The 17,034-nt window shown below is 37.9% G+C and overlaps 1 protein-coding gene across 3 annotated transcripts in view; it reads left to right on the top strand.

The window, feature by feature from the left end:
• DDAH1 (dimethylarginine dimethylaminohydrolase 1) overlaps nucleotides 1-17,034 on the top strand; it is a 254,667-nt gene that overhangs the window by 210,875 nt on the left and 26,758 nt on the right. For all 3 annotated transcript variants that reach the window (XM_036856751.1, XM_036856767.1, XM_036856760.1), the window contains 3 exons: nucleotides 1,520-1,619; nucleotides 8,909-8,982; nucleotides 9,793-9,912. In XM_036856751.1, coding sequence (XP_036712646.1) covers nucleotides 1,520-1,619; nucleotides 8,909-8,982; nucleotides 9,793-9,912 — 294 coding nt within the window. The remainder of the gene's footprint in view (nucleotides 1-1,519; nucleotides 1,620-8,908; nucleotides 8,983-9,792; nucleotides 9,913-17,034) is intronic.

The raw sequence follows: 17,034 nt of genomic DNA, 5'->3' as shown, positions 1-17,034 counted from the left end.
TACATATAAACTTTTCATGTTATTGCTGAATTCCTAGTAATCTCTGAAATGTTAACTTATAAGGGAAGCAGTAGCATTCATAATAGAAACAAAAGGTAACAGTAGCTCAGTTCTCATGATTTCTCTAAACTCAATGAATTTTCCATGGACACAGAGGCAGATGCTGGAAGGAAGCAGTTGTGTGTTTTCCTGGGTTCACTGTAGCCCAATGAGTCATGGTAGATATTGTTTTCCTTCTTTTTTATGCTATAGCAACGATTTCACTTCCTGTTACATAGGAAAACCTATTCTACTGTTTAAAAGAGGTCACTAGATGTATTTATTACTTTAAGACCATTTCATCCATGGAAATAATTTTTTATTGTTCTGAGTCACTCTGGTTTGTGGAATTTTTACACGAGTTCCAGGACAAGGATGAGATGATATATTTATTTTATTTTGCGTTCTCTTTAATTTTTTTGACTGCATGAATGTCAGGCTTGCTGTCAAAGTATTTCCATGTTTTTATTACTTTAGAAGTTACTCTGCTATATTTATGTCTCCTAAACTCTTCTTTGACGACTTCACTATGTGTACTGGGCATGCTGTATTTTGGCAGAACTTTTACTTTTCCCAGTGTCATGTGATCTCTTGTTTTTCCCTTAGTCCCTGTTCATGTCTTCTCAATGTAGACCTTTACCATGTTAAAAGTTATACAGACCTTCAGAAATATTTAAATTGTTTTGTTGAACTGCTGGAAGGACTTCAAAGGGCATTTGTTATGCCTTACATTTTTTTCTTGTATTAATGTAAACCTTACTACAGGTGTTCCCTAGTTTGGCCCAGGATATCTCTGTGCTTTAGACTGTACCCTGGGATCATAGAACGATCCCGAAATTCATTTTCAGGTATTCTTTGGTTTGATTACAATGATTGTATTTGTTAATCACCTCTAGAGACCTAGGTTAAATTTAAATAACAGTTCAGATTTACAGAGAAGCCTTAGATGTTCTGACATTTTAGAAAATATTTGAATAGAAAACAGTGACTCTCCAATGGGCTGAGATTTCAAGTTATTGGTTATTGTCATTGATATTCCTTCCACATATTACTCTGTGTGTGCAATTCTGACTGAATAGCTGACTTAAGATTTAAAATTAAATCTGTTTTTCTGGGACGGGTAGGAAGGTTGGATGTTCTGCCTCCCGCCTCTCTTGACTCTTGTGCCCTAATTAGTCACACCTTCAACGGTGTCCTCTAAGCAGTCAGACTCCAACAGAACGAAAGGAGTATAATATTGACTCGATGTCAGACTAGAAGGAGACAAAATGGACAATTCCTAATAGATAATTTCTTCTCTTGCAAATGATCATGGCTGGTCCAAACTATACTACATACATTCACAAATTCATGAGGGTGTGCATTGTATATGTGTATGTGTGCACATGGGGGCGTAATTCAGTGTTCTGAACTTTTAGATGATTGGTTTTCTTGTTAGAAAATGGTAGAATATTAATCTGAATCATTTTATTTTCAACAGGTTGACATGATGAAAGAAGCATTAGAAAAACTTCAGCTCAACATAGTAGAGATGAAAGACGAAAATGCAACCTTAGATGGTGGCGATGTCTTATTCACAGGTAGAGTTGTACTTACTTTTTCCTATCTAAAAATATTTCTAATACCTGGCCTATATCCCCTTGTTTAATTATAGTTTTTTTTTTAATTACCAAAGTAAGGGTAATTTGGAAAATACAGAAAAGCACAAAAGAGAGAAAATTAAAAATGACCTTTCATTCAAAGATAATCATTTCAATATTTGGGTTATTGAATACTTTTTTATTGAATATTAAAGTACCTTTAGTACTTTTGTATGCACGTATTTTCATATTTTTACACGTTATCAGTATATACATTTCATTTTATAGGTTGTGTATACTGTGTTCTACAACATTAGTTTATGGGTTGCATAGCTTTGCATTGTGTGACAGTATATCTGGGCTGTATTTGAAAGACTCATAATTCAAGATGTGTCATTTACAAATAATTTTCTTCCCAGATGGCAAGATAGCTTTAAATACTTTTCAGTGCAGATTGGCTTGGCTTAATGCCAAATGAATAATAGCAGAACTCAACAAAATATAAACATCTGATATTATTATTGATTTAACTGAAATCAGTTTTTATACTGCATATAATATAGCTACTAAAGAAATGATAATTTTAGCATTTAACCTTTCCAACTCTTTATGATCATATTATTATTGTTTTGTAAAGTCATGTGCTAAAATCTGGGTCACCAGGTTCATTCTAGTTATATTGATAAACAAGACAATCAATAATAATTTTTAATTGATAATGAGAGTTTATTTTCCCCTACTTGTCAAAGAATAAATACCTGTTCCACAGATGTAGCCCTAACAGCAGAGGCTGGTCCCCAGAGATTTGGGAATGTAGACCCATGTGGCCCACTGAAAGCATGGAGCTTCTTGGAAGTCTAATATTTTAGCTGATGTGAATTTTGTATCCAATTCCATGTATATAGACAAAATATAGCCATCTTCATTTTAATATAAAAATAATGTTTTGTATAACTTACATTTTGAAAAAATTAATGTTCCTGGAGGAGGAGGAGTCTTTATCCTGGGACATTTGCATAGTTCCTTGCTTGGTATCACATACTTGTGGGTGGGGACTGTGTCACCGAGCCCCAGGGGGTGCCATTTTTATCATAGGTTTGTGGAAAGCCTCCCCTGGAGTTGTGCCCTGCACAACCTGTGCCACCACTGTCACAGGCAATGGGCCTGCCTCTGGGGTTTGATGTGCACACCCACTGAGCCATAAGAACACAGAACAAGGGGTCAGAGAGACCTACGCTGCATTCTCAGCTCCAGTTGTGTCCAAGCCGACTCAGGCATTCTTTGAATCTGCCTAGTAAGTTCCGCTTAGAATATTCTTTGTGTCTCCCATTGATGGCACTTTTCATTCTTTTTAGTAGCACAGAACAACAGTCTGTTTCTCTTAAGAAAATAGGCTTTTGGGACTTCCCTGGTGGCACAGTGGTTAAGAATCCGCCTGCCAATGCAGGGGACACGGGTTTGATCCCTGGTCCGGGAAGATCCCACATGCCACGGAGCAACTAAGCCCGTGTGCCACAACTACTGAGCCTGCACTCTAGAGCTCGTGAGCCACAACTACTGAAGCCCGCGTGCCACAACTACTGAAGCCCAAGCACCTAGAGCTCGTGCTCCGCAACAAGAGAAGCCACCGCAATAAGAAGCCCACGCACCACAACGAAGAGTAGCCCCCACTCGCCGCAACTAGAGAAAAGCACGCATGCAGCAACGAAGACCCACCACAGCCAAAAATATAATAAATAAACAAATAAATAAATTTATTAAAAAAGAGAAAAAAAGGCAAATTATGAAAAAAAAAGAAAGAAAATAGGCTTTTGTGAAAAGCTAGATGTGTTACTCACACTTCCTTACAATAAAATTCTTTTTTACCAGAACATAGCTGTATAATAAATAACTTGCTGTGAGCAGGTACTGATGCTATTTGAAGAATGATTTAAAACAAGCTGTATTCACAGCCGTTTAGTTATCTCAACAGCTGAGCTGAACAAGATTCCCTAAAATCTTCTCATTGTTTCGGCAAAGCTTAGGAACCTCTTCCATTGGTCAAAGGTCTTTCCACAGCATCTCAAGCCTCATGTTTTTCCCATAACTTCTAATTAGGTACTAAGTATTGAGGTTTGCCTTGGACACTATCTGTAAGCTTTGTTTTGGTAATATTCAATACTTATTACCTTAAAAGTTATTTTATTGAAAACTGAGATAGTGTTGTGATATTAAGATCTTTACCTGCTTGGCTCCTCGTTCATACCTAATGTGTGATCCTACCTTCTATTTCCTACTTCTCGATTTTTTCCCGTTTTTAAAATTGTAGTAAAATATATATAACATAAAATTTGCCATTTTAACCATTTTTCAGTGTACAATTTGAGTGGCATTAATTACATTCACAACATTGTACAAACATCACCACTCAATTTTTAGATTACGCAGTTGAGTAAGAACCAAAATCTGGAGCGCTTCCCATACACTCTGTGTCTTCTTCCTTCTGTAACTCAGAGCTTCAATAATAATTGATCAGGAAATGGAAAGAAGGAAAGAGGCTTCCAACTCCAGTTCCGCTGGGAAATCTGTCAGTCAAGCAAGCAAGCAGCTACTGGTTAGAAGTTGTTTCAGTCCTATTTCTCTGAAATAGACAACATCAACTTACTTCTACTTTCATTTATTTATTTTTGTGATATATGGAGCATATAAAAAAGAGTTATAAAATGTTTATGTACAGTTTAAAGACCAATAATAAAAATGATCACCTGAGTACCTAACACCTGGTGTAAGAAATAGAACATTGCCAGGACCATGGAAGCCCCACTCCCAAACTTTCCTCCCAGCTTGAGGTAGCCTGAATTTTGTGTTAATCACTGTCTTGTCTTTCTTTGAGTTTTACCTCAATATATGCATTCCTAAAATTATATGTTGTTTAGTTTCACTTTTCTTACGGCTTGTATAATTAGGATGATACTGTATGAACTCTTGTGTGATTTTTCTGCCGTTGATCTAACTTGATCCATGTAGCTGGAGTTCATTCATTTTCACTGCTGTGTGGAATTCCATGGTAAGAATACCGAACGATGTATTTATTCATTTTACTGTTGATGTATGTTTGAGTGCTTTTCAGTTTTTGTCTACTATCTTCAATGCTGCTATGTACAGTCTTGTGTGTGTCTCTTGGGGACGTGTATAAGAGTTTCTCTAAAGTAAACAGCTAGAAATGGAATTTCAGGTGACGAACTCTTATTTCGATTCAATGATTATATGATTTTTTTCTTTAATCTATTGATGTGGTTAATTACATTAATTGATTTTCTGATATCAATGGTCAAAGTTTACATCCCTGGGATGAAATCAAACTTGATCAAGATATATACTCTTTTTATTAGTGTTGTGTTTAGTTTGTATTTAGTTGTTTAATTATCTAAACAATTAGATAATTGTTTAAGATTTTGTTTCTGCGGCCTATAATTTTTCTTTTTTGTTATCCTTGTCTGGCTTTGGTTGAAGTTATGTTAACCTCATATAAAATGTATTAGGGAATATTTCCTATGTTTCTGTTCTCTAAAATCAGTACAACTTTAATTGTGCATTCCTTGAACTTTGGTAGAACTTACCTATAAACAGGCCCTGTGGACCTGGTGCTTTCTTTGTGGGGAGATTTTGAACCAGTTCTGTTTCTGTAATGATTATATGACTATTGAGGTTTTTCTGAGCCAGTTTTGGTGAGTTTTGTTTTCTGAGACTTTATTTATTTTATCTAAGTTTTTTAAATATTGGCTATAAAGTTATTCATATTTTCTTAATATCTGTTTTAAGTTTCACGACAACTACAGCTATGTCCCCTTTTCGTTCATAATGTTTATTTGTGCCTTCTGTTTCTTGCCAGATATCTGTCAATTTTATTAATCTTTTCAAAGAACCAACTTTGGGCTTTATTGAACCCTCTCTCTCATATGTTTCCTTTTCTCTTCCTGTTTCTACCTGTATTTCCTTCCTTCAAATTCCTTTGTTTTTATTGTTCTTTTTTCCTTGAATTTCAAGGTGGAATTTTGTCTCTTTAATTTTGAACCTTTCTTCTTCTTAATGTAAGCATTTAAGGCTATAAAGCTTTTCAAGTACAACTTTAGTGGAATCCGTTGTGTTTTGATATGAATATTTTTGTTATCATTAATTCCAGATATTTTCTGATTTCCGTTATGATTTATTCTTTGGCTTATTAGTGGATAATGATGTTTTTTTAAAAAACATATTGGTCATTATTATAAGTTGCTGGGATACCAACTCATTATTGTGATAATTGATAAATATAAAGGAAAGACTCAAGCATATTTAGCCTATCTTTTCTTTGTGAATTCTATTTCAAGTAGACCAAATACTTGATTGAGAAAAGTTTTTATTTTTAGAATTCTAGCCAGTAAATGTAGATCCCTGATAAAACAATGGACCTGTGCAGTGATCATCAAAGGATGTTAAAACTTTTATATGAGGGACTTCCCTGGCGGTCCAGTGGTTAAGAGTCCACACTCCCAATGCAGAGGGCACGGGTTCAATCCCTGGTCGGGGAACTAAGATCCCGCATGCCACACGGTGGGAAAAAAAAAAAAGATAAAGGAATGAAACAACAATTTTAAAAAAATGAGTGGGAGACTTTATAATGGAGGAATCTGGCTCATACCACCTGAACACACTGATCATTCTAGCATCACTGAAAGTGTGACAGTCAGTCATGTGCCTCAGGATGTGATGCAGTAGAAGTACAGCCCCACCTCTGAAGTAGTCCTATCCAAAAAAAAAAAGAAAAAAATTGAACAAGAATCTAAAGAAGCATCTACATAGACTATCAGTTTGCCAAAAAATACAAAGGATAAAGGAACAATTTAATTTTAGATGGTACACAAGGAAGCAATCAACCAAATCCAGACTGTAGGAAAGTCAGTAGGACAAATGACCTGATATCTCCTATGAAAGAATGAGGTAAGGAAGGAAAAAAAAAAAAAAAAGAGGGTGAATTGGTATAGAAGAAAATGACATAAGAGACATAACACCAAAAAAAAGCCTTTTTAATATTTTTATTCCAGTACTTCAGTTTTTTTATCAGGAAGGCCATTTAAGGGATATAGCCCACCATACTGCTAGAAACAGAAGTCCAACTTACTTTTTAAAGAGATAAGCAGTTTGCGTTTCTTTGTACATTCCTATCTCATCTTAGTCTCTTAAAATGGAAATAATGTGTAAGGCCCACTGTAAATGCATTTAAATTTGCTTAATGCATTAAATGTTTTTCTTAAAAATGTAAATCTAATTTATAAATCTATATTTATCTTAAGAGAATTAAGGAAATTTGATTTGTTTTTAATTTCAACTGACTTTTTTAATAAAGTGAGTAATACTTTTGTTAAGTAAAGGATCTTTCTCTTACTTAAGTTTTGATTTGTACGTAGTGAGTTTTCTTAAGGGACAACACAATCATAGCATTACCAAAAACACTGTCAACATGCTGTCAACAATTCCTGTGTCTGGGCTTCCCTGGTGGCGCAGTGGTTGAGAATCTGCCTGCCAATGCAGGGGACACGGGTTCGAGCCCTGGTCTGGGAAGATCCCACATGCCACGGAGCAACTGGGCCCGTGAGCCACAACTACTGAGCCTGCGCGTCTGGAGCCTGTGCTCCGCAACAAGAGAGGCCGCGACAGTGAGAGGCCCGCGCACCGTGATGAAGAGTGGCCCCCACTTGCCGCAATTAGAGAAAGCCCTCGCACAGAAACGAAGACCCAAAACAGCCATAAATAAATAAATAAAATAAAATAAAATAAAAAAATTGAAAAAAAAAAAAAAACAATTCCTGTGTCTGCCAACAGCATAAGCCAATGGAATTTATCATAACATCATTTGACCTATGTCTTTTACCCCTTTTATAAGGACACCACGAAGATAAAAGTTGTAATAGCTGTAAAGTCTATCAAGCAATTCTTTCTACATGGCTACACTTCTTGTACTTGTTCTGAGGCAAAATATATACTGATTTCTCTTGGAATTCTTTTTCCACATTTCATGTCGAATTCTTTTCCAAAGAATTAAGGGAGGATAAGAATTCCTACATTTGTGTATTGCCTAACTCTATCTACTATAATTGTTTTTTTGCCTATAACTAGGAGACCATTTTTACTTAATGTTTTGCCTTCTGAGAAGAAAAATTGTAGAATTTCAGAAAAGCCAAATAAGTAGAAAGTTTCATTCTTCTAAACTTTAGCGCTGGGGCTTCCCTGGTGGCGCAGTGGTTGAGAGTCTGCCTGCCAATGCAGGGGACACGGGTTCGAGCCCTGGTCTGGGAAGATCCCACATGCCGTGGAGCGACTAGGCCCATGAGCCACAATTGCTGAGCCTGCGCGTCTGGAGCCTGTGCTCCGCAACAAGAGAGGCCGCAATAGTGAGAGGCCCGCGCACTGCGATGAAGAGTGGCCCCCGCTTGCCACAACTGGAAAAAGCCCTCGCACAGAAACGAAGACCCAACACAGCCATAAATAAATAAATAAATAAAAATTAAACTTCAGTGCTTTGTAGATAGGCACTATCTACATCAACCTTTGATGGTTGATTTGAAATAAATGGGTGTATTGTTTTAAAAACAGCTGTTAGAGCTCAGACCTGAAGACCAGTCAGCACTAAACTCACTTTACCCAGATGGTTTCTTCAGCCCTTACATCAACATTATAGAAAAAGGTATTTGAGCTGATCAAGACTGTCTAGTATTGTTCTTCTAGGGAAAAAAAGGAAGCTTTGCTAACTTGTCATTGCTATTGCTTAATTTCTGATTACAGGTTATTAATGTGTTTAATTATATGGTTTCCTAAATAAAAACTTTATTCTCTTATTGTGGTAAAATACACATAACATAAAATTTACCATTTAACCACTTTTAAATGTACAGTTCAGGGTTATTAACGACATTCACGTTGTGCAACTGTCACCACCGTCCATCTCCAGCACTTTTCTGCCTTTCCAAAATGAAACGTCATACCCATTAAACACTGACTCCCCATTTCCCCCCTCCCCCCTCCCCTGCATCAGCCCCTGGCAACCACCATTCTACTTTCTGCCTCTGTGAATTTGAAAAAGTTTATTTTTAAAGGCAATAATTTGAAACCAGATTTGTGTAAAGAGAACAGGGGTCAGTGTACAAGTGGAGCTGCCCTCTACGGTAGGAAAGAACTGTGTGATGCTTTAAGGTCTTTATTTATAGATAGAGAAATAGTACGCCATCTCTGTGGTGCCACCCACTGACTGTGTTCCATGCCTTTTATTATAGGCAGAGAGTTTTTTGTGGGCCTTTCCAAAAGGACAAATCAACGAGGTGCTGAAATCTTGGCTGATACTTTTAAGGTAGGTAAAGGATAATTTATGCCTGTCACAGAGTAACTACCTAATAAACATTCATAGACCCATTGAATCAATATGTCATGAATAATGGTATTTATATGTCACAGGCTTTGCAAAATAATTCCTAATATTTGTATGCTTGCTAGAAGTTTTAGAAGCTAGAACTTAATAAATAGGCTTCATGGGACTCCCACAGCAGCAACAGACAAAGTTATCGTGGACATCTGTTTTCTCCCAGTGTATACTCATACAACCACCTGGCAGATGTTTCTGGCACAATCGATGACTTTAAAAAAAAATCTGGAGTCCCAATTGCCTCTAACATGAAAGCATGAAAGTGGATTTTTCAGATTGGAATCAAAGATCACCTGTACTTGGGTGCCTACTGTGTGCTGGAAACTCTGCTAGGCATTGCACATACATCCTCCCAAGTTCCCTTTACTCTATTGATGATTAGCAGATTGGCTCACCAGACTGCTTAGGAAGGGATGTAATCCCCAAAAAGCTCTGTTCCCCATGACGATGTGAGGCTCTTGTTTACACAGGATATTCATCCTTCCAGAGTAGCCCACTACATAGGTCAGCCAGTGAAGCTGTTGACACAGTCACACTTCAGGAAGGGGGCTCTGCACTTTCTTTTTAGAAGCGATCTTCATTTAACTGGCAATACCCAAACTTGTGGGTCCCAGTTTTCCTTCCAGATGTTCAGGGACCCTGGCAGTCTCCAGAGGAGCAAGAATGTTTTGAGCAGATTTGAATGCGTTTTAGAATTATTCTGAAATGACAAACTACTTGTTTCTATTATATGCATAGGACTACGCGGTCTCCACAGTCCCAGTGGTCGATACTTTGCACTTGAAGAGTTTCTGCAGCATGGCTGGGCCTAACCTCATCGCAATTGGATCCAGTGAGTCTGCACAGAAGGCTCTCAAGGTAAATATAAAACTTTGCTCTTTCTAAACGCAGTAGGTGGTGCCTGCCACATGGTTTTTCTAATTCTGTCTACTGGGTGGATAGCAAGCAAGGGTGGCAGGGAGAGAACAGGCTGGTACTTGAGCTTTCTGTGATGTACACTGTCATGACCTCACATTTATCAGGAACTGGGAACACCTAGTAAGTACTCTCTGGGAAGTACACTTATAGGAAGAGTTCTTCACTGGTGAACCATTCTTACTTACACACCAGGTTTCCTGGAAAGGCCATGATTCAGAATAATAAATACCAAACTCATCACAGTTATCTCTTCTGGGGAAAAGGAAGGCATCCCACCAGTAGAGCTCTTTGTAATGTTTTATCTAAGTCAGGTAATTGGTACACATGGGGTCATTACATTATTCTTATCCTTTTGTATTTCTGAACTATTTCATAATAATCTTTTAGAAAGACATGATTCAGAAGTACCTAAAAATCTTAACTTCTTCATTTGCATTGGAATACTTAAATTTTAGGAAAGGAAATTTTCTTATTTCACAGATAGGAAAGGAAAGTCCAGAAAAATTACAACTTGCCTTGGGTCACATAGCTAGATTGAGAGTAGAAGTCACTGATAATGAAGAAGACCTTCCATCGTTACAGTGCTTTACAGTTCAAAGGCACATTCCGTCTCTGTAACTAACAACCTGGGAGATTATCTGGACACTTCATAAGGGCAAAAACCATGTCTGTTTTGCTCACCATTGTGCCCCTTTGTGCTTGGCCCATGGTGGTCCTTAAATAAAGAGAATGATGAATAAATGAATGCAGGAGGTGGTTTTATCTCTATTTTGCAGTTAAGAACTAGATCGAGTGGCTCGCCCCAGATCGCAAGGCTAATACTAAATGGTGGGCTGGGACTACATTTTGCTCCCTCCTCTCAGGTGGTCCTGCACTACACATGACTTATTAGAGGACCAAGACAGTGACTCCTCTTAGGCAAAGAGAGGAAGTCTGTGTGCCCCAAGGTACACAGTTTATTTGTTTGCCCTATCAGGTCTTTGCTCTTCTGCCTCAGTGCTAGACTCGGTATGGTTTGTCTGGGAAGCAATCATTGCCTCCCACTTGCTGGCTTTCCCCTTTGCATTATCTGCAACTTCTTCAGTCAGCTCACTTGGCCTTTCTTCCTTTTCTCAAACTGTATCTCTGATTGTATTTCTAGGACCTTTAACAATTGTTGTTGACCAATCTACCTCAGAATTTGAATTTGGTGGCTTTTTCTGTTGCCTTTAGAGAATGTCTTTTGTTCTGCTTCAGCTGGAAGGCTATGTCAACTTTCTGCATATAAAAAAAAAAAAATGGTGTCTTGAAGGAAAACATCTGATGAATGGTGTCACTTAGAGGATCTAGAAAGATTATATTTCTCCTCAGGGACTAACTATGTTTTCTCTCCATGGCAGCTGGGTTGGTCTGCACATGTCTGAAATTGATTACAAGAGAAGGAAAAGGCTGAAGCTGGTCTGTGCTGTGTCTTTGTGTGAATTAGCAGAAAGAACCTCTCTGGGTAGACAAACTAGAAAAAGTAGCCCCATCTGCCATTTTGGGTAAACTAGGTCCCTAACTCAAATAGCTTGGTCTCTAACCAATAGGTCCCTAACTCAAATTGGTCCCTAACTTAAATAATCTGGAGAAACTAACATATAACAAACTAAGAGATAATACAATATGGTTAACTAGCACTAAGTTATATGAAATAGCCCTAACTATTATTTAGAGGAGAAGAGGAAACTCTTGAGGTTTAGATATTCAGAGAAAACTTCACGAAGAAAATGTGGCTAGATGTGGGTCTTGAAGGATTTATCAGGTTGAGATTCAGTGAGAGAGTGTTACAGGTGGGGACATGGAATAAGCAAAAACTAAGCAAAATATATTCATGAGATGTGGGCAAACTAGCCCAACTAATGAAGAGTTTTCTTGTGGGCTCCCAGATAGCTGGATGGGGCAGGTGACGTCTAAAGAGGTTGGGACGTAAAAGTGAGCAAGAGATGAGTTTATCTCCATGAAGTAGGAGTCTGGGTACCCATAGGCTCTGAGCAGAAGAGGCTGTATTGCTACAGAGGTGTTGGGCCATCATTCCTTTCTCAAAAAAAAAAAAAAAAAAATGGAGGGGGAAGACGCTGCAATCAGAAAAGAGGGCCACTGATGACCTGAAAAAAGAAAGCCAAGCCCCAAGTCCCATTGTATGCCTTGGCAACTCACTCACATTTCTCCCTTAATCTTTCCTTTCCCATTGTCAAGTCCTCTAAGACCACATCTTTTAAGGGCATCCTATGAGGGTTTTATAGTCCTCCTTCCTTTAAAGTTCATTTGAGTTAGTGTTAATAGTGATGTTCACTCTATACTTGAAACCTTCTGTGTCAGAAGCTATAAATAACCCTCACTGACTAGAAAGACATTTTTGGAGATTGAATTTTCCATCAGCAAATGTGCTTCATAAACTATGGGCCTGTGGAGTTGGCAAATGCCCACCTGCCATGTTCCTAGCATCAAAAAGGTTCTCTTCCCTTGTAGCAAAAGCAGGAGAGCAAAGCAAACTGAAGAATAATGAGATCTCCATGAGGGCATGTTCTCAGGTCAGAAATAGGTGGGTTGGTGAAATTCAGATTTAGTGAATTGAACTGCTTATTTATTTGAGAACAGTTTGGGCTCCTGCATTAAACCAATCAGTAAAATTGATAGTGGGTAAGTCCTACTACTAATTTGGACATATAAATACTGATATAGACAGGCAGGAAGACAAATGGACAGAGACAAATACATCATTTACAAGTAATGAAAGTGTATTTTCTCCATTTCGCAAGTGAAAATACTGAGAACAGATGAAATAAGGCATTTTGAATAGGACCTCATGGTTCCAGAATCAGATTACCTGGACCCTGATTCTCCTCTCCCCAGTTGCCTGCCCTACTCCATATCCATTCTTTTTCTGTTGGAAAGCCTTTTCTAATTATTTTGCCATGGATTGGTTCTAGCTAATCTCCCTCTTTATCCTCCCCTCTCTCCAACTATTCCCCTCTTCCCATTTTTTGCTGTTACCAGGATCTGACCTGTTTCAGGGAAGATATGAGTTTGGTCTCAGATATCTGTTTCTCCTTTGCAAATCTTGATGTCTCGGTCTTGTCTCTGTAGAGAAACCCCTGGCGACTTGGGCATTTCTTCGAAGGGCATAACATTTAGACAGAGGTGAATTGTGCCTTCCTGTGCCACACACTGAAAGCCTGATTACGTCCCACATCTGTCACTGCTTGCTGAGTACTTGCTTCCTTCAGAGTCTGTAAAACTACTTCTTGCATATTCATGCAAAGCTGAGAGCCCAAGGGTTTCTGGGTAGTCTTATTGCATTTGAAACACTTTGTAATGGGTTGCAATCTATTCTTGGTTAATGAAGTGGGTTCTTATGGAGATAGTCATCATGCCTGTCTCGGTTGTAGTAGATTTAATAGTGTATGCATTGTATATTTAAATGAAATAATCCATCTAGCAATTCTCTGCCAAAAAGCCCAGAATGCAGAGTACATTTAATACACACTTAACACAGAGTTTATCTAATACAGGGAAGGAAGAAAGGAGGACCTATTATTACCATATTTTACTGTTGATATGGCCAAAGTACTGGAGATTAGGTTGATTTGAAATTTCTAAAGATATTTGATACCAAGTCTTACCCTACAAATACTATTATCTAAGCAAAATTAGCCTTTAGAGCAATCTGCCCTTGCTATAGTTTTTCTCCTACACTTTTCATCATTGCCTTCGTGCCCCTGGGCAATCACTACCTTCATCCTGCTCCTCTAGCTATAAAAGAAAATACTATAAGAGTAATTAATTCGTGTGTAGGCAGTAGATCTACTAGTACTCTTCCAGGAGGAATGTTTGTCTTCTCAAAAAGATGAGAACTCCAGTTACCACCCAGCTGGAACTACTGCTCCAAACATAATTTGAGCAACAGAATCCAACCTCCAAAAAGTACATATTATATTATCTCATTCACTTAAAGTTAAACAAGAGATAAAACTACTCTATGCTGTTAGCAGTCAGAATAGTAGTTACTTTAAAAAGAGGGAGGGAGTCATGGTGTGGAGGGCCATCTTGTATGTTACACTTTAATTTTTAAAGTTTAATAAAAGTACATATATTGTTGGAAGTGGGCTGTGATTAACTTACAGAAACAATTCTCCAGTAGCTGGGTCTAAGTCTCAAATCCCTGCTTATCGCCTATACGATGCCTGTCTTGTCCACAGACTAGCCTGGTGTTTTTTTTTAACTAAGGAAAAAAAGACAAACTTCGTACCTCTTGACCAATATCTCCCCATTTCCCCTTGCCTGCCGGTCTTTGTAAACCTTAAATATATACAATTTTTAATTGTCCTTTATATGTCAGTAAAGTTGGGGAGGAAAAAAGACATGATAAAGAGTAGATTTGCACCACATCTCACCTGTTCTTTTTCTAGATCTGTGACAAAATTGACTTGCTTTCCAGAAACCTGGATTAATTACATGCTCTCTGTCATGGAAGGACAGATCGTAATTCTTGCCCTCAGGAGGGACTCACAGTAATGATTTGTAACTCAGTCTCCTTGGTAGCATTCAGCCTTCCAGCCAACTGGGGGGAAGAGAAAGGACGGAAGGAAGTAAGGACAAAGGGAGGGAGTGAGGGAGAGAAGGAAAGGAGGTTGGGAAGAGTGACACTTAGCTAAAACTTTCCTGAAACTAATCAGATGAGGAAGATGCTGCTCTACCCAAGCTTGGAGCTCCAGGAACTTGTGGCACTGACATGTTGGGGGGGGGGCGGGGGGCGGGGGGGTGTGTATCATCTGCTGGCCGGGAGGCAAGAGGCGCATCCCCACCTTCCTAACCTAACCCCACACAGGAGACCAGGTATTTTCTCCGTAGGGCATCTTCAGTTTTATTTAGTGGCCTTTCTTTTATTAATAATTTTATTCTTTTGTATCACAGTGAATTATTGTTTAAGAAGACTTTTAATAGAAGTACTAAAAGGATGTGGTAAGAAAAGAATTATGAGATCACCACTCCATTTTTTGTGCCTTTGTCATATAAATGGAGCTGAAATATAGTACATGGAATTCCAGTATGCTTGTAATTTTAAATTAAAATGATCATAATGCATTTGGATGGAAATGTCTTTAAGTTTTTTATCTACTTCCTGAAATAACGAATTACATTTGTAAGATTCCTTGAATGAGGACATAGGCTGCTTGCTTTAAGCTAATTTAAATGGCATAGGATGCAGCGTATTTTTCTTTTGAATGACTAACTATATAATAGAGGTCACTCAGTACTTCCTCTCATTTTGACTCAGCTTCAGCATTGATTTTATGTCCAAAAATGTCCATGTTATTTTATAGGTGGTCATATAAAACATGAAGATGGAAAAATCCTTGATGTGTTTGGATTTTGTATGTTTTTTTAATCGCCTGGAATTTCCTTTAATGACAACTGGAACAGCAAGAGCAAAAACCAAAAGACAGAATGAGAGGTAACTAGTATCAACAGGGTGATTGAAATGGAAAAATAAAGACTTTGCATTTTCATTTGTTGCCACAGGGAATTACAGTCTGTAGCCACAAGATTTCCCACTTTGGGTCTATACTATGAAGGGCAAATTGACAATCCATTGCAGGTTTAATTTAGTCTCAGTATCAGGTTGTCTGTTCCAGTTGTATTCACCAGATCCACAAGACAATAATTTTTTTAAAAAATAATCTACCATGCCTGAATTAAGAAATTAAAACACACAAATCAAATAGACTCTGAGTTTGTAACAACTGTTTATGCTCCTTTTCCTGGCAGCAGTTGCCTTATCTGACAATATTCCCAGAGCTGTATGCCAACAAGGCTGGCAAGGCCAAATAAAATGCTTTGGCATGATAGGGCAATAAATAATCTGAAGCTGTGAGACCAAAACAGCCTTGCTGATTATCAGCAGTAATTCCCAAGGCAGGAAGAAGGCAAAATTAGCCAAGTAGGAGAAAGGGAATAATAATTTTTTTTCTATTGAGCTTTCAAGAAAATGTCAAAGAAAAAAAAAAGGAAGAAATTATATTTAAAGCACTGTCAGTTCCATCCATTATATGATGTATATCAAAAAGTATTCAACAGACTCTATGGGATGTCATTGCAGGAGCTCAAACATCTTGTTAGGTGGTTGAGCAAATGGCCTTTTAAGGGGTCTTTCAATCCAAGACTCTTGCTTACGAAAGAAAAAGCCTCTGAGTGACCTTAAATTAGTGGTTCCCGGTGAGAGTTGTGGATTAAAATCTCCTCAAGAACTTTCTGAAAACACACTGCCCTGGGCCGATCTCAGAAAATTCTGATGCTCTGGGTCTGGTGTCCAGCCCAGGCATCTGCATTTTTTAAAATTTATTTTATTGAAGTATAGTTGATTTACAATCTTGTGTTATTTCTGCTGTACAGCAAAGTGATTCAGTTATACATACATATATATATATATATATACACATTCTTTTTCATATTCTTTTCCATTATGGTTTATCACAGGCTATTGAATATAGATCCCTGTGCAAGATGGTAGGACCTTGTTGTTTATCCATTCTATATGTAATAGTTTGCATCTGCTATTCCCAAACTCCCAATCCTTCTCTCCCCGACCCGCTCCCCCTTGGCAACCACACATCTGTCCTCTACCAAGCATCTGCACTTTTAAAAGCTCCACAGGTGATTCTGGTGCACAGACTAAGTTGAAAGCCATTGCCTTTAAGGATTCCTACAACTTCCAAAAGCATCTAGCTTAGGATCCTGAATAATGTGCACCAGAAGAAGCAATCACTATGTCTATAATAGAGGTACAAAAGAACATCTTCCAAACAGCAGTAAAAGTTAGAGAAAGTATCCAAATTAAAAACCATCGAAAGTTAGAAACTCCTTACTCTTTTGCTGCCTAGAGTTCAACATTGTATAGCTTAAAATACAACACCTAACTGGTTAGTAACTTGAATGGCATCACTCAATCCATTTGGTATGCTAAAATTCTTTATTAAAATACTGTGAGTTATCCAAGAAACAAGAAAAATCTCAAATAAACAACCTAACCTTACACCTAAA

Source organism: Balaenoptera musculus, chromosome 1, assembly GCF_009873245.2.
Source record: "Balaenoptera musculus isolate JJ_BM4_2016_0621 chromosome 1, mBalMus1.pri.v3, whole genome shotgun sequence".
NCBI lineage: Eukaryota > Metazoa > Chordata > Mammalia > Artiodactyla > Balaenopteridae > Balaenoptera > Balaenoptera musculus.
The sequence above is the reverse complement of the archived record's forward strand: the minus strand, read 5'-3'. Positions and strand labels throughout refer to the sequence as shown.